Here is a 16,848-nt window from a genome sequence, read left to right as displayed (position 1 = left end):
TGGACCTGGCGCTGGGGGGGGGGCTGGCCCCACCTGCCCCCCCAGCTTCCTGCCCAGCCGATGCCCGTGGGGCCGACGCTGCCCAGCTGAGGGGCCAAGCTGCACCCAGGTGGGAGGGGTCACCGTTGGGGAGGGCAGCCCCCGGGGGGGGGGACCAAGAGCAGGCAGCGCAGGGGCGGAGGCCTGGGGGTCCGGGCAGGGCTGCAGAGACTCGGGCTCGGCCCAGGCAGCGGTGACCAAGGGTTACAGTCCGGCTGCTGCTCGCTGCCCACGTGCAGTGCGCTTGCTGGGCGGGGGGTCTGGGTCCCCCCCACACTGTGGCCCCCGGCAGCAGCCCCAGCAGCGGTCCAGAGCAGCCCGGCTGGGGCAGACCCACCGAAGCGCCAGCCCAGCCCTGCCAGTCCCGGGGGGCCCTTGCTCCCCCCCAGGCCACCTGGTGCTGTGAATGTGACCCACTGGGCTGCCTGGGCAGGGCGGGCACCTCCCCCCCCCTCCCCCTCCCTCGCCGAGACAAGCCCCCCGGAGAGCGGCCCCCAGCGGTAACCCTAACCCCGCGCTGTCTCCTCTTCCCAGGCAGCGCCAGGGCCCAGCGGCCCCGCCAGCCGGTCCGACAACCCCAGCACCGGGCCGGCCTGCCCCCCTGAATTACCCCCCTGGCACCGCTGCACCGGCTGTTCCTCCCAATAAAGGCAGAGCTACGCTGCGGAAGGGCTGGGCTGTCGTTCGCACAGGGGCTGCCCGGACAGCGGACGGTCGCTCGCTCGCTCCAGCCGGCGCCGGGGTATTTCTCCGGCTCCCACCTTGGCACCTGGCCTGGCTCCCACCGCACCGGCTCGCCCCCAGAGCCGTCTGCTCCCGCGCACTGTGTCCTGCCGGGGTGGGGCAGCCCATGAGCCTGGCACCCCCTTTTCCCCTGCTGGGGCGCTGGGCTCAGCTCCTCGTCACTACGGGGGGCGGAGAGTTTAGAGCAAGGGGGGCTGGCCATGGGGTGTGACACCCCCACCCACTTTTACGAGCCAGACTCCAGCGAGCAGGCGGGTGCAGGGCGACGGACCAGGCCAGGCTGGTGGAAAGGGGGGGATGGAGTGGGGGGACAGAGCAGCACACCGAGCAAGCAGGCCCCACGGCGCCGGAGGGCCCCACAAGCCGGGCACAGAGAGGCAGGGCCAGGGCGGAGACAAGACCTTTAATTCACAGGCAAATAACATCACGGGCCCAGCATTTCCACTGAGCAGACGGGCAGCGCCCGGGCCTGCCTCCCCCATGGGCTGTGCCCCCCCCTCCTCGCCCAGGCAGGACTCCCCAGCGGGCGCTGCCCCAAGTGCTGAGAGCGGGGTGGGGCTGAGTGAGCCCAGCGGCAGCCAGGCGGGGACACGGGCACGGGGTGGTCACTGCCCCAGTGTGCAGCGTGGCCACGGGGCTGGGCGGGAAGGGCTGCGTCCGAGGGCCGGCCTGGCAGGGCAGAGGGCTCTCGGCGCAGAGGGGGCCGGGCCGGCTCAGAAGACGTAGGAGCCGGGGGCGCCCAGGGCCCGCTCGGCCTGCGCGATGGCGTTGTCCGCCCTCTGGCCCAGCTCCCGGCACTCCCGCAGGGCCTCGCCGAACTGCCGGTAGGCCTCCTCGGCCACGGAGCCGCGCCGGGCCGGGCGGCGCTCCCAGTAGCCCTCCTCCAGCCAGGGCAGGGCGGCGCCCGGCGGCTCCGCCCCGCCCGCCCCGCCGGCGCCCCGCTCCAGGGAGCGGTCCAGGTCCCGGCAGAGCTGGCGGAGCTCGCTGCCGCGCCCGCACACCCGCTGGCCGTCCAGGGCCCGCAGGCCGGGCAGCAGGCCCAGCAGGGCGGCGGGGTAGGCGGGCGAGGCGCACAGCGGGTTGCTGAGCCGGGCCCGGGCGTCGTGCAGCCGCAGGCTCTCCAGCCGGCGCAGCCCCGCCAGGCCCTGCAGCTGCGGCAGGCTGCCCAGCAGGTTGCCGGCGGCGTTGAGGCGCTGGAGGCTCTCGCAGGCGCCCAGCGGCTCCAGGCTGCTCAGGCGGTTGGCCGAGACGTCCAGCACGGCCAGGTAGCGCAGGCCGGCCAGCGGGCCCAGCTGGGACAGGCCGTTGCCCGACAGGTCCAGCCACTCCAGGCTGGCGCACTCGCCCAGGCAGCCCAGGTCCCAGAGGCCCAGGCCCGGCAGCTTGAGCAGCAGGATGGAGTCCAGGGCGAACTCGCCCGTCTTGGCCTTCAGCAGCTGGGCCGTGACCCGCCCGGCCTCGCCCTCCGGCCCCTGCTCCGCCCGCGGCTCCATGGCGCTGGGCCCGGCACGGGGGCCCCCAGGAGCCTGCTCACGCCGAGTCCCGCCAGGAACGCGCCGGCCCCTGGAAGGGAGAGGAGACAGGATCAGGCCCCGCCCAAGTCCCGCCACCCCCGGAACTCCCCACCCCCCATCCACAAAGCCATCTCGGGGGCCAGGGCAGCTCAGCACCTGGGCTGGGGCAATGAGTAAGGGGGGGCCACGGCTCTTCCTGCCGGGTGCTGCCAGGCCCTGGGCAGCAGGACTGCGGGGGGGGGGGGGAGAATTCACCCCCTCCCCCCCGGCTCAGATCACTAGCCCCCCACCCCAGCCGCTCTGGCTGGCTCTTCAGTGCCCCCTCCCGCTCCAGCTGCTGGGCCTGCCAGGGCTGCAGTGGTGGGGCTGGGAACACGGGCGGGAAGGGGGGGCAGGGCCTGGCCACCCAAACAGGTGGTGGGGGGGGGGTTCCCGGTATGCCCAGGGTGCCCGCCTGGCTCCACAGCGCTCAGCCCCTCTGAGCACCAGGGCCCAGGCCCGGGCCATCCTGGGGGTCCAGCCGGCCTCCTCCAGCGGGCCAGGGAGCGCTTGGGGGCTTCTGCCACAGACCCCCCCTTCGCGGGCTGGCGGGCCCCGGGAAACGCCCGCACACGTGTGCACACCCAGGTGTGCAGGCACCGCCCGCAAAGGCGCACAGCTGCGCGAACACGCGCCCCTGCGCCCACACGGACAAGCACGGGGCGGGCACAAGCAGATGCGCACACACACGGAGGACTGCACTTGGACACACACACAATCACGCACGGATGCACACGCGCACACGACACACAATCACGCACGGATACACACGCGCGCGCACTGACACAAACACGCACACGGATGCACACGCACGCACACTGACACACGAGCGCTCACACGGATGCACACGCGCGCACACTGACACACGAGCGCGCACAGTGATGCACACGCGCGCACACTGACACACGAGCGCGCACACGGATGCACACGCGCGCACACGGACACACGAGCGCGCACGGATGCACACGCGCACACGACACAATCACGCACGGATGCACGCGCGCGCACTGACAAACACGCACACGGATGCACATGCGCACACGACACACGAGCGCGCACAGATGCACACGCACGCACAACGACACACAATCACGCACGGATGCACACGCACGCACAACGACACACAATCACGCACGGATGCACACGCGCGCGCACTGACACAAACACGCACACGGATGCACACGCGCGCACACTGACACACGAGCGCGCACACGGATGCACACGCGCGCACACGGACACGCGCGGCCAGACCCGCCCCGGACACGGACCCGCACCCGCCGCAGCCGCCTCCGCGCGCCCGGGCGATCCTCTGCGAGGCGAGGGGGGCGGGCGCCCGAGCCGCGTTGTCATGGCAACAGGGGGCGTGGCAACAGCTCTCGGGCCGGGAGCATTTAAAGGGCCAGAGTCGCGTTCCGCAGACGGTGGGGGAGGCTCCAGTGAGCGCCGCGTGACAGGCGGGTCGGTGCGTGCACACGCACCCCGCCGTGCAGCCATGCAGCGCGCGCGCACACGCAGCCGGACCCGCGCAGATACCCCGTGCACGCACACACGCCGAGATAAACAGCGTGCACAGATACACTATGCACGCGCACACACTGTGCACTCGCACGCCAGTAGACACAGATACACCCTGTGCACATGCACAGATACACTCCGCTCACAGCTACACACGCTGCAGACACCCTGTGCACTCACACATCCAGATCTGCAGAGATACACAGCATGCACACACACATGCCGATACAGTGTGCACAGATACACCATGCATGCACACACATGCAGATCTGCACAGAAATACACACAGTGCACTCACATGCCAATATACACACAGATACACCTTGTGCACATGCACAGATATACTCTGCTCACACCTACACACACTGCAGCAACACTGTGCGTGCACACACACACACACACCGATCTGCAGATACACCCTGTGCATACACGCATGCCGGGATATACAGCGTGCATACAGATACACCCTGCACAGATACACCGTGTGCACACACACATGCTGATCTGCACAGATACTGTGCACACACATGCCAATATAGATACACCCTGTGCACACGCACAGATCTAGATACACTCTGCTCACACCTACCCCCCTGCACACACAGAGCTCTGCTCCATTCACACGCAGATACACTGCACATGCTCCCGCCTGACCCATGCATGTGCACACACCGCCCACATTCACGTATCTGCACATGCCCGCTGCAGTCACACGGACAGGTACCAGGTGCGCTCGCACAAGGCACGCCCCACGTGCTGCACACTTGCAAACACACGTGCACTAGACTGTTCACACACACACACTGTGATGCCCATGGAAACCTAAGCAGGCAGACCTGGAGAGGAACCAACTTCTTGGCCCACCGCCTGCGCAGGGCTGGACCCAGGCCTACCCAGGCCCTGGCAGCCTTTGGCCAAACTCCAGCCCGGCCTTGCCTGGGCACGGCGAGCCCCCGGCCGCGCCACCAGCCCCTCCACGTGGGAGCCTGTTCTGGGGTCACTCCCTGCCCCGGGGTTCTGTCCTCCAGCCTACCGCCCCCTGGGGGTCCACTGGCCCCTCCCCCCCGGGCAGGCTGCCGGGCTCAGCTGTTTGCTCCTCTTCTCCGGGCTCTCTCCTAACCCCCCTCCCCGCGGGATGGCAGGATCTGGCTGAGGTGCAGGGTGCACGTCCGTACCCTTGAGCAGCCTTCTCTTCAGCTCCACGCCCGGCCAGGTACTCCCCATGGGGGGCATGCACTGGAGCCCCCCTCCGCCCAGCACCGCGCACTTGCTGCTGCTGGATTTCATCGGTCTTCGGACCGAATTCCAGCCTGCCCCTGTCCTCCAAAGGGCCTGACGCCCCGTCCTGCCTGGTGCCTGCGGCAGGTGTCAGAGGCCTCCTTACCCATGGGAGTCACTTTCTCCTGCAGTGCCCCTCCTGCCCACCTCCCAATGGCACCCTGCAGGGCAGACGTCCGGGCCCGGCCAGGCAGGCGGGAGCTTCGTTAGAGGGGACTGAATCTCCCGCCGGGCCGTGAGCCTTGTGCACAGCCAGGGCTGCTCCAGGACCGCCGGAGCCCGACGAGCGCCACGCTGAGCCGCGCACCCGGAGGCTGGGGCTCGCGTTGTGGGGACCCCCCTGCCCAGCTGTGCCCAGGCCCCCGAGCAGGGAACAGACACACACAGCAGCAGCGGGTGCCAGAGCCAGCGTTTATTTCCATCCTTCCCTGCTGGAGAAACAGCGCGACCGGTTCCACCCGAGGGACAGCGCCCTCCGGCAGCAGGGCCCGGCCACCGCTCTAGCCCGTTTGCCAGCAGCAGGGCCCGGCCGCCGCTCTAGCCCGTTTGCCAGCAGCTGGGCCCGGCCGCCGCTCTCGCCCGTTCGCCAGCAGCTGCGCCCGGCCGCCGCTCTGGCCCGTTTGCCAGCAGCTGGGCCCGGCCGCCGCTCTGGCCCGTTTGCCAGCAGCTGCGCCCGGCCGCCGCTCTGGCCCGTTTGCCAGCAGCAGGGCCCGGCCGCCGCTCTAGCCCGTTTGCCAGCAGCTGGGCCCGGCCGCCGCTCTAGCCCGTTTGCCAGCAGCAGGGCCTGGCCGCCGCTCTAGCCCGTTTGCCAGCAGCTGGGCCCGGCCGCCGCTCTAGCCCGTTTGCCAGCAGCAGGGCCCGGCCGCCGCTCTAGCCCGTTTGCCAGCAGCTGGGCCCGGCCGCCGCTCTAGCCCGTTTGCCAGCAGCTGGGCTCGGCCGCCGCTCTAGCCCGTTTGCCAGCAGCTGGGCCCGGCCGCCGCTCTAGCCCGTTTGCCAGCAGCTGGGCCCGGCCGCCACTCTTGCCCGTTTGCCAGCAGCTGGGCCCGGCCGCCGCTCTAGCCCGTTTGCCAGCAGCTGGGCCCGGCCGCTGCTCTAGCCCGTTTGCCAGCAGCAGGGCCCGGCCGCCGCTCTAGCCCGTTCGCCAGCAGCTGGGCCCGGCCGCCGCTCTCGCCCGTTCGCCAGCAGCTGCGCCCGGCCGCCGCTCTGGCCCGTTTGCCAGCAGCTGGGCCCGGCCGCCGCTCTGGCCCGTTTGCCAGCAGCTGCGCCCGGCCGCCGCTCTGGCCCGTTTGCCAGCAGCAGGGCCCGGCCGCCGCTCTAGCCCGTTTGCCAGCAGCTGGGCCCGGCCGCCGCTCTAGCCCGTTTGCCAGCAGCAGGGCCTGGCCGCCGCTCTAGCCCGTTTGCCAGCAGCTGGGCCCGGCCGCCGCTCTAGCCCGTTTGCCAGCAGCAGGGCCCGGCCGCCGCTCTAGCCCGTTTGCCAGCAGCTGGGCCCGGCCGCCGCTCTAGCCCGTTTGCCAGCAGCTGGGCTCGGCCGCCGCTCTAGCCCGTTTGCCAGCAGCTGGGCCCGGCCGCCACTCTTGCCCGTTTGCCAGCAGCTGGGCCCGGCCGCCGCTCTAGCCCGTTTGCCAGCAGCTGGGCTCGGCCGCCGCTCTAGCCCGTTTGCCAGCAGCTGGGCCCGGCCGCCGCTCTAGCCCGTTTGCCAGCAGCTGGGCCCGGCCGCCGCTCTAGCCCGTTTGCCATCAGCTGGGCCCGGCCACCAGGAGAGATGGCCTGTGCTGACCACTCCCCCAGGGCACCCGGCACTGGCCGGGCAGACAGGACGCTGGCTGGATGTCAGGCGGACCCAGCCTGGCCGTGCTCGGGTTCTTGTGCACACTCGATGGGGAAATGCACCCGCAGCCCCGCGCCTGCCAATCCCCGCAGCGCTCACCTGCCCTGGGCGGCTCGCCACACTCGGGCGCTGCCCCCGCGGCGCTGGCGGAGCAGGCTGCGCCCGGCCTGGCTCGTGGCCCTCCTGCGGCCAGCACTTCGTCACTGTGCTGGGGAAAGGGAGCTCAAAGCCCCACAGCCAGGCCAGGCCCCAGCCAGCTCCCGCCACCTCTGTCCCCATGGCCTCCCCTGGCCTGGCGTACCCAGGGCCAGGCGGGCGGCCCGTCTCGGGGAGGGTCCCTAAGCCGGCCAGGTGTCCTCCCCCCCGCTGCTGCTGCCCGCGCTGTCGTTCTCCGAGCAGATGAGGGGCGGCGGGGGGTAGTCGGGGAAGCTGGCCAGGCTGGCTCTCAGGAAGGCGAGGTGCTCTGTGTTCTCGCCCTCCGGCGGGCGCCTCTCCGGGGAGAAGGGGCTGTCCGGGGCGGCGAAGACGTGCTCCACGAAGGCCCCCGAGGGCGGGCAGGACAGGTAGAAGGTGGCCAGCTTGGCCAAGGCCGGCCAGAGCCAGGTCCGCTTCTCCCAGTACCCCAGCGGGTCCTCCCGGGCCCCGATGGTCTGGCTGTCCCGCAGGTACCTCTCCACCATCACGCAGGCCGAGTGGCTCTCGGAGGGGAGGGAGGCCCCGCAGCCCTTGGAGGCCAGCAGCCCCACGCTCTCCAGGTGCTCCGTCAGGGTCTTCTCCTTCTGGATTAGCGGGGGGGCCACGGAGCCCTCCCCAGCTGGCCCCCTACCACCCTGGGGCTCCCCTGGCCCTGTGGCTGCCTCCTGGGGCCGCAGGGCCGTGCCCACACCACAGGCCTTGCCGGGCTGGGCGTTCCTGGGGGAGGGAGGGCAGCCGGCGGGCGAGGCCAGGAGCTCCTTGACCTCGCGGACCAGCAGCTGCTTCCAGTGGTCGAGGTCGGCGCCCGGCGGCAGGATGGCGTCCATCTTGCCCTTGAAGCGGGGGTCGAGCAGCGTGGCCAGCACGTACTCCTGGCGGTGGAAGAGCTCGGCCAGCCAGGGCTCGGCGGAGAGCTGCAGGGCCAGGCCCTCGGCCAGGCGCACGGCGGGGCCGGCCCCCTCCCCGCCCTGGCTCTCGAAGCGCCCGCGCACCTGCCGCAGGAAGATGTGCAGGTAGCGCACCAGGGGCAGCACCTGGCTCAGCGCGGCCTCGCCCGCGCTCGCCTCCCGCACGGCCATCTCGAAGGGCTGCAGCAGCTCCACCAGGCTGCCCAGCAGGGCCCACTGGGGGGCGGGGAGCGCCAGGCCGGCCTGGTGCGTGCCCACGTACTCCCGCACCGCCGGCTGCAGCGCCACCAGCCGCTCCAGCATGCCGTAGGTGGCAGCCCAGCCCGCCGCGGCCTCTGGCTTCAGGTGGCGCGGGGCCGAGCCGTGCTGACGCTGCAGCTCCGCCAGCACCCGCCTGGCCTCCGGGGAGCCGGCGAAGTGGGCGCAGATGGCCCGGGCTGCCCCCAGCGTGGCCTCGAGGCCGGGCTGGCGGCGCAGGAAGTCCAGCACCAGCCGGCTCAGGCAGTGAGCGAAGCAGGGCAGGTGGGGGTGCCCGCTGTCCTTGGCGGCCTGCGCCACGCCCGGGCTGCCCCCCGAGACCAGGAAGCCGGGGCTCAGGCAGTTCTGGGCCAGCCACAGGTGCAGCTGCTCGGCCAGCACGCCGGCCAGGGCCCGCTCCTCCGGCAGTGCCCGCACGCACAGCACCGCCCGCCGCCGCCGGCTGCCCAGCCCGGCCTCCGAGCGGGGCACCAGCCAGTGTGCCGCCAGCGCCAGGCACTGCCCCGCCGGCCCCGGGGCACACAGGTGGGCGCTGAGATGCACCCGGCTGAGGCTGGCCTGCTGCAGCGCCAGGGCCAGGCCCTGGCCGAGGGCCTGGCACAGCTGGGGCACGGCCTTGCGGGCGAAGAAGGCCGGCGAGGGGACGTGGTAGCGCGGGTCGGCTTGCGCCATGAAGCGGCGGAAGGGCTCGGCCGCCACGAAGGAGCAGGGCAGGGCCATGCCGCACAGCAGCTCGGCGATGCTGCGGTTCCAGGCCTGCGCCCGCGGGTGGTTGGGGGTGTACTTGCCGGGCACGTCCCCAGCCCGCTCGGCCTGGCTCTTGCCGGGGGGCAGCAGGCCCCTCTCCGCCTTGCTCTCCCGGCTGTCGCAGGTGGGGGCCGAGGCCCGGCTGGGGCTGACGCAGGGAGAGCCCTGGGGGTCCGACGCCGCGGGCGAGGTGAGGGCGGCGTCTTCCGCAGGCTCCTCCTCCTCCGCCTGCTCCAGGCTCGGCCTCTTGGCCGGGGCGCTGCCCGGGAGGGCGGCGGGGGCGCCGGCGGCCCTGCCCCGCCCCCACTCCCGCGGGTGCTTGCCCTCCAGGTGGCGCATGAGGGCGGAGGTGCCGAAGTGGCTGCCCAGCTTGCCCCGGCTGACGCTGGCCTGGCACAGGGTGCACACGGCCCGGCACACGTTGCTGCAGTCGATGTAGAAGAACTGCCAGACGGCCGAGGTCGACTTGCGGCGCTTGGTGCCCGGCGGCACCAGGGGGGCGCTGGGGAGGCTGAAGGGCCGGGCCTTGGGGTGGCCCAGGTAGGGCGCGGCTAGGCCTGGCGCGGGGCGCCCTGCGGGGGCACTGCCCTTCCTGCCCCGCCTCTTGCCCGGGGGGGGCAGCTTGCTGCTCTCGCTACTCGCCTCCTCGCTGGACTCGGGGGAGGAGTCGGTGACGGTGCTGCCCGTCCTCCCTCGCCCCTCCGCCTCCTCCTCCTCACTGGAGTCGCTGAGCATGGCCAGCAAGTGGGGGGCACCACGGGGCAACCTGCCCAGGGCTCGGGCCGGGGAGCCCTGCGCCCGGCTGGGGCCAAAGCCAGGGCCCTGCGAGGGATACCCCTTTGTGGCCTGCTCTTCCTCCTCCTCCTCCTCGTCCTCCTCCGGGGCCCTGCCCTCCGCGCGCTGCCGCTGCCCCCACTCCCGGGCGTGCTTGCTCTCCACGTGGCGCTTGAGGGCGGTGGTGTTGCAGTGACCCCGCAGCTTGCCGCGCCCCACGCTGGCCTGGCACAGGGTGCACACGGCCCGGCAGGGGTCGCGGGCGTCGGCGACGAAGAACTGCCACACCTCGGAGGTGGTCCTGCGGTGCCGGGCGCCGGCGGGGAGGCCGAATGCCGGTGGCGTGGTGCACTTCACTGCCCAGTCCCGCGCCAGAGCCGTCCCCGTGGCCAGCAGCGAAGGGGGGAGCCAGCCGGCCGGGACACCTCGGGGAGCCAGCTCTGCCTTCCCCCTCTCGGGGCTCCCTTCGCCGCAGGCCGCCCGGAGTCCCACGGTGCCACCCTCCGGGCCCGCCTCTTCCTCGTCGCTAAACTCCAGCTTGATCTCGATCTCAGGCACGTGCTCCTGCTCGGGGCCCAGGGGCAGGTGGCGGGGCGGGCCGGCTCCGGCGAAGGGGAACGTGGCGGCGGCACATTCTTCCCTGGCCCGTGGCAGCGAGCCACACGCCCCGGGCCCTGCCATGGCCGAGTCACCGCAGCCTGCCTCCCCTCACCGGAGCAGGCGCCGGGGCGAGGGACACACCCGGAGCCAAAGGCGGCTGGCAAGGCGCGCCGTGCGGGCCTGGCCCATCCCTGCCACGCCGGCCAGGCCGATCCTCCCCAGTGGCCGAGGGGCAGCGCAGAGCGGAAAGGCGCCCGGGGACGGAGAAGGGACGGAGGTTCTGGGGCGGGGTCGCAGCTGCTCGCTGACTTCCGGGGGAGCCTCCACTCACGAGGGGTCAGTCCCGCGGCGCCGCCTGGCCCGTGGCGTCTGGCCGCAGCGCGCTGGGAGTCCGGGCCCCTCGCCGCCGGCGCTGGCCTGCAACAGCAGAAAGGAAGCTCAGCGCCTGCAAGGGAGCAGCAGCCCACCGCCGGGTCTGGCGGAGCAGGGCGGCTGCAGGCCCCGTGCGGCCCGGGGGGCAAAGGCTCCCGGCACTGGGGGGCTCGGGGCACTCGGCCCCGCTGGGCCAGGCGCTGGGAGAGTCGGGGGGCAGCCCTCCCCTCCCGGGGTCTCCCGCTCGCTGGGCTCGCCCGGCTCCGCGCTTCGGGGGCTTCTCCCAGGCTCCCCGGGCCGCTGGTCCCCACCCACCGGGTACTGATACCCTGGCACCCGCCACGTGCTGCCCCCCGCGCCTTGCGCCCCCCAGCCCCCTCCCCCACCCCCGCCCCACGTGCTGCCCCCCGCGCCTTGCGCCCCCCAGCCCCCTCCCGCACCCCCGCCCCACGTGCTGCCCCCCGCGCCTTGCGCCCCCCAGCCCCCTCCCGCACCCCCGCCCCACGTGCTGCCCCCCGCGCCTTGCGCCCCCCAGCCCCCTCCCCCACCCCCGCCCCACGTGCTGCCCCCCGCGCCTTGCGCCCCCCAGCCCCCTCCCCCACCCCCAACATCCACCCCCGCCCCACGTGCTGCCCCCCCGCGCCTTGTGCCCCCCAGCCCCCTCTCCCACCCCCAACATCCACCCCCGCCCCACGTGCTGCCCCCCCGCGCCTTGCGCCCCCCAGCCCCCTCCCCCACCCCCAACATCCACCCCCGCCCCACGTGCTGCCCCCCCGCGCCTTGTGCCCCCCAGCCCCCTCTCCCACCCCCAACATCCACCCCCGCCCCACGTGCTGCCCCCCCGCGCCTTGTGCCCCCCAGCCCCCTCTCCCACCCCCAACATCCACCCCGCCCCACGTGCTGCCCCCCCGCGCCTTGCGCCCCCCAGCCCCCACCCCCGCCCCACGTGCTGCCCCCCCGCGCCTTGCGCCCCCTCCCCCACCCCCAACATCCACCCCCGCCCCACGTGCTGCCCTCCCGCGCCTTGCGCCCCCCAGCCCCCTCCCCCACTCCCAACATCCACCCCCGCCCTCTGTGCACGCGCATTGGGGGGTCCGTGGCCCGGCGGGGGGGGCCTGTGCGCCCCGCGCGGTGGCATCGCCCCCCCCAGCCCCCCCTTACCCGGCCGGGCCGCCGCAGCCCCACAGCGCCCCGCCCGCGGGCTGCAGGCACCGACCCAGCCCCCCCCAATATGGCCGCCGCCTCCCGCGGGGGGGCGTGGAGAGACCCCCCCTTGCTTCCGCCGGGGGGAGCGCTGCCCCCCCGCCTGAGGGGCGCGGGCCGCTGTGGGGCGGGGCCAGGCTCCCCCCAAGGGCGGGAGGGCTCAGAGACAGCCGCCCCTCCCCCCACCAGGGCCCCTTTGACAGCTGCCCCCCCGCCCCCCGCAGTGCCCCCACCCTGCCCCCCGCAGTGCCCCCCCGTGTCCCCCGCAGTGCCCCCCACCCTGCCCCCCGCAGTGCCCCCAGCCTGTCCCCCCCAGGCTCCTCCATTCTGCCCCCCACCTGCCCCCCGCAGTGCCCCCAGCCTGTCCCCCCCAGGCTCCTCCATTCTGCCCCCCACCTGCCCCCCGCAGTGCCCCCAGCCTGTCCCCCCCAGGCTCCTCCATTCTGCCCCCCACCTGCCCCCCGCAGTGCCCCCAGCCTGTCCCCCCCAGGCTCCTCCATTCTGCCCCCCACCTGCCCCCCGCAGTGCCCCCAGCCTGTCCCCCCCAGGCCCCTCCATTCTGCCCCCCACCCCACCCCCCACAGTGCCCCCCATTCTGCCCCCACCCAGTACCCCCCATTCTCCTTCCCAGCCCGCCCACCATTCTGCCCCCAGCCCACCCCAGCTATGTCCCCCAGCCTGGCCCCCCTAGTCCGCCCCCCCAGCAGTGCCCTCCACAGCCCACCCCCAGCAATGCTCCCCAGTGGGGCCGGCTGCCAGGCAAGGTGCAGCCCCGTTCGGCTGGGCGTGGTGTGGCCTTGGGCTGCCCCAGGGGTCTCAGTGGGGGGCCAGCCCCACCAGCCTGGCAGCAGGATCCAGGGCCTCGTGTCTGACTGAGCGCCAGCCCATGCAGCCCCAGGCCCCCAGCTTGCCTGGATCCGCCCGAGGCTCAGGGCCCCCCAGCATTGGCGCTCCAGCCCCCCACTGCCTGTGATGTGGGGGGTACCTTGCTGGTTGCTGTGGGCTGTGGGTGACCCGCACTGGCGGCTGTTTGTAGCACGGCCCAGCAGGACAGCGTCGCCCAACCCGTCTGACCAGTTGCCTCCCAGGGAGTCAGAGGAGGAGGCGGAGACCAGCACCTGGCTGGGGGCAGGGCTGGAAGAGAGTTTGTAGTTTCTGGCTGGAATCATGGAGGAGGCAGCCTAAGCAAGGGGCTGGGATTTAGGGGCCCAGCCTCCCCCATCTCAAGGGGGGCTGAGGCATCCTAGGCCTGCCCTGGAACCGGGTTACATCTGTGCTGGGCTGTACCCGGGAGAACACACTCCCTCTATTCTACTGGCTGGGGGAGTCTGTTCATGCCACTATAGGGGTGCAGGAGTCGGGGGACCCCGACGCGACGTCACACCGTGCACCTCAGGCCTGGAGCACTCAACATCTGCTAGCTGGGGCCCCCAGGCTCTGGTGTGCGAGGGGAGGGTCTAGCTGCCTCTCAGTCGTGGGTTTGGGGCTTTTTGCGTGTGTGTTGTTTTGGGGGGGGTTGCTTGTGTGCGGCCCCCACATGATTTTTCTGTGGGTCAGCGGCCTCCCCGCCCAAGAGAAGGTTCCTCACCCCCCCCATACAGCCTCCGCTCTGACAGCACCTCCTTCCCCCCAAGGATGTGTCTGGGGTCAGAGTTCAGCTTCCTCCTCGAGGAACAACCCGGGTTAAAGAATGTCACGTTTAACTGGGTAACTGATTCCACGGGATTTTACATCCCTGGACTGTGCCCCACAGCAGCCCTGCTGGGATTTTGCCCCGGCTCATTCTTGGGCTAACGGGTCTGGGTATCTCGGCTCAGCCTGTCTGCTGTCTTTTTTCAAATATTTGCACCACGAGAGCATTCCCCCTGCTCTCTGAGGGTCTGTCTACACTACCCCCCTAGTTCGAACTAGGATGGTTAATGTAGGCATTGGAAGTTGCAAATGAAGCCCGGGACTTGAATTTTCCGGGCTTCATTTGCATCTTGCCGGGCGCCGCCATTTTTAAATCCCCGTTAGTGCGGACTCCGTGCCTGCGGCTACACGCGGCTACACACAGCACAGACTAGGTAGTTCGGATTAGGCTTTCTAATTCGAACTACCGTTACTCCTTGTCCGCACTAATGGGGATTTAAAAATGCCGGCGCCTGGCAAGATGCAAATGAAGCTGGGGATATTTAAATCCCGGGCTTCATTTGCAACTTCGAATGCCTAGTTCGAACTAGAGTGGTAGTGTAGACATACCCTAACACTTCCTACTGCAGTGTTTCTCAACCCGTGGTACGAGTAGCCTTAGGGGTACTCGAGGGAAGTCTGGGGGGTACATCAACAACTGAATTTTGGAGGAAACTGAATTTTTGTTTTAAGTTGTACAGCACTTTATTATTTTGGTACTTTTTACACCCAAAAATTTCATCACCTGCCAGGCTACGATTAAGTTGTTTAAACAAATGTGTTGCAATGGTAGAAAAAAAAATGGTGTGTCTGAAAACTGTAGGTACTGGTGGTATATATATATATATATATATATATTTATTTAAAGGGGTTACACACACGCACGCACGCACACACACACACACTTTAATTAAAAGGGTACTTTATAAAAAAAAGGTCGAGAAAACCTGTCCTAGCATGCCACCGTTTGTTAAAAATCAACATTGCAGGTCACGAAAGCCCGGAAGCCAGGCTTTCCCACGTGTTTGGAAGCTTCAGAGGGGGAGCCGAGTTAGTCTGTAACTGGAAAAACTTAGAAAACAACCAATAGTCCTGCAGCACCTTCGAGACTAACAAAACATGTTGATGGGCTCATGAGCCGGGCTGTGCCCACAAGAGCTATACAAGCGACATGTTTTGTTAGTCTGTGAGGTGCTGCTAGACTATTGGGTGTTTCATAGGCTTGGGTATGAGTTATCCACTCCCTCCAATGTAAAAATTAACTTCTGCAGTGTTTGTTTAATGACCTGCAGGATTCCTATTGGAATAAAAGGTATTTCTTTGTCAGCGTTAGCTATGAGTACTTCATCCCGTTCACTCCAAACACAGAACAGAAATATTGATTCAATACTCTGCCTTTTCTGCATCACAATGGTCAGCTTTAGCATCCTTACCTAGTATTAGACTTACACCAGCAGTAGGATTTAATTTGTTCCGGGTACACTTAATGATTTCCTTCTTTTGGTTCTTAACTGCCCTGTCCATAGATTTTTTTTTCATTGCAATGTTTAGCTTCCCTTATCAATTATCTGCATTTTCCTGTTGGGTTGCACTCACTGCTATCAAATTCCCCATTTTTTATTTGTTAGATATGGCACCCTAACCTTGAATAGCTAATTTCACTTGCGTCTTGACGAGGACGGGATTCTTTTTAACTGAAGGTTTCAAACTTGATTGCAGACTTGCGGGGAGCCTTTGGCATCAAATGAAGCAAAACGTTCCCTATTGTCACTCAGCCTCCTTCCCCTCCTTGCCTTGACACCTGTAATGTTGTTGGCCTGTGTGTTTTCCCTCTCTCTCTGCAGCCAAATGCCCTGGAATTCCTTGGACGCTGACGGCACGTGGGGTACCCCCGATCCTGCATCACCGTCCGCAGCCAGATGAGACTCCACCGGCCCAACGGCCTCTCAGGGGTCTTCCCATTTATTTCCTTTCCCACCTCCTGCAGTAAGTGATGGAGGCCCACCCCCATCACACACCCCACCCAGCGCCCACCTCACTCCTGCAGACTGACCTCTTCCCGGCTCAGGGCAGAGACGGGGCCGTAACGCCCTGGGCAGCTCAGGGCGGGGCCGAGAGGTTCCCATTTTCCTCCCGGCACAAGTGAGCACACGTGGCATGTGGCCGGCCTGCCACCGGCTGAGAAAGCGCTGCTGCGGAACGGGAGCCGGGAGAGGAGCTGCCCGCCTGGGGTGAACCGGGGGGGTCAGGCAGTGTTCATGTGCCCAGTCCGGCCGTGCCAGCGGGACCGGATGCGTGGCGGGCCACGTGCGTCGAGCTGCACCCATGTGCCACGGGGACTGGCACCAGCCACGGAGAGACCTCTCTGGGTTTGAGCTGGTGCCCAGCCTGCACGCGCCTGGCCGGTCTGGGCCAGACCAGAGCCGCAGCACAACGGCCCTGGAGGCAGCAGGAAGCCCAGATGCGGGGGTGGCCTGGGGCAGCGCTCACCCCAGAGGTGGGAATGGAGGCGTGTCCCTACAACAGCCGCCCTCCGAGGACGGAGCCTGCTCACAGCTCGCAGGGAGAACAGCTTTGCCCAATCGCATCCAAGCTCCCCAAGCCCTCATCAAAGCTGGCTCCCGTCGGACCAAACCCAAACCCGCACGCTTCCCCGGCGGCGCCGCCACAGGCCGTGGCTGCAGACACAGCCTCAGCGACGAGGGCGGGCAGAGACCTCGGGAGCCACCAGATCCACCCCTGCCCAAAGCCGGACCCGCCCGACTCCATCAGCCCAGCCAGGGCCCTGCAAGCCAGGACTAAACACTCCAGGGACGGAGATTCCACCCCCTCCCCAGGGAACCCAGCCCAGCGCTTCCCACCCGCCTAGGGAAAGAGCTTTTCCTAATCTCCAACCTGGACCTCCCCCACTGCAACTTGAGCCCATTGCTCCTTGTTCTGCCACCTGTCACCACTGAGACCAGCCTGTCCCCAGCCTCTCTGGAACCTCCCTTCACAGACGCTGCTCTCAAATCCCCCCTCACTCTTCTCTTCTGCAGACTGAACAGACCCAAGTCCCTCAGCCTCTCCTCATAGGCCATGTGCTCCAGCCCCCGAATCATTTTGGTTGCCTCCGCTGGACCCTCTCCAATGCGTCCACGTCCTTTCTATAGTGGGGGGCCCA

At 69.0% G+C, this 16,848-nt stretch overlaps 2 protein-coding genes across 8 annotated transcripts in view; one reads left to right on the top strand and one right to left on the bottom strand.

Annotated features, from left to right (window-relative positions):
* LOC142823894 (retinoic acid receptor responder protein 2-like) overlaps nucleotides 1–708 on the top strand; it is a 5,933-nt gene extending 5,225 nt beyond the window's left edge. Inside the window, exon 5 of the mRNA XM_075915637.1 lies at nucleotides 574–708. The gene's annotated coding sequence lies outside the window, so the exon portion shown is untranslated. The remainder of the gene's footprint in view (nucleotides 1–573) is intronic.
* A 459-nt stretch (nucleotides 709–1,167) lies between these two features.
* LRRC61 (leucine rich repeat containing 61) lies at nucleotides 1,168–13,121 on the bottom strand. 7 transcript variants are annotated; one of them, XM_075915616.1, is made up of 3 exons: nucleotides 13,000–13,115; nucleotides 10,771–10,856; nucleotides 1,168–2,346 (listed from the first exon to the last, which is right to left on the bottom strand). In XM_075915616.1, the coding sequence occupies exon 3, from the start codon at nucleotides 2,274–2,276 to the stop codon at nucleotides 1,497–1,499; it is 780 nt and encodes a 259-aa protein (XP_075771731.1). In that variant the 5' UTR covers nucleotides 2,277–2,346; nucleotides 10,771–10,856; nucleotides 13,000–13,115; the 3' UTR covers nucleotides 1,168–1,496. The 7 variants fall into 7 exon arrangements, with proteins under 7 accessions (XP_075771731.1, XP_075771732.1, XP_075771730.1 ...); XM_075915617.1 differs by lacking the exon at nucleotides 13,000–13,115 and adding an exon at nucleotides 11,973–12,086; XM_075915615.1 differs by lacking the exons at nucleotides 10,771–10,856; nucleotides 13,000–13,115 and adding an exon at nucleotides 3,605–5,893.
* Nucleotides 13,122–16,848: the final 3,727 nt, after the last annotated feature.

This window comes from Pelodiscus sinensis, unplaced genomic scaffold (genome assembly GCF_049634645.1).
Source record: "Pelodiscus sinensis isolate JC-2024 unplaced genomic scaffold, ASM4963464v1 ctg110, whole genome shotgun sequence".
Classification (NCBI taxonomy): domain Eukaryota; kingdom Metazoa; phylum Chordata; order Testudines; family Trionychidae; genus Pelodiscus; species Pelodiscus sinensis.
The sequence above is the reverse complement of the archived record's forward strand: the minus strand, read 5'-3'. Positions and strand labels throughout refer to the sequence as shown.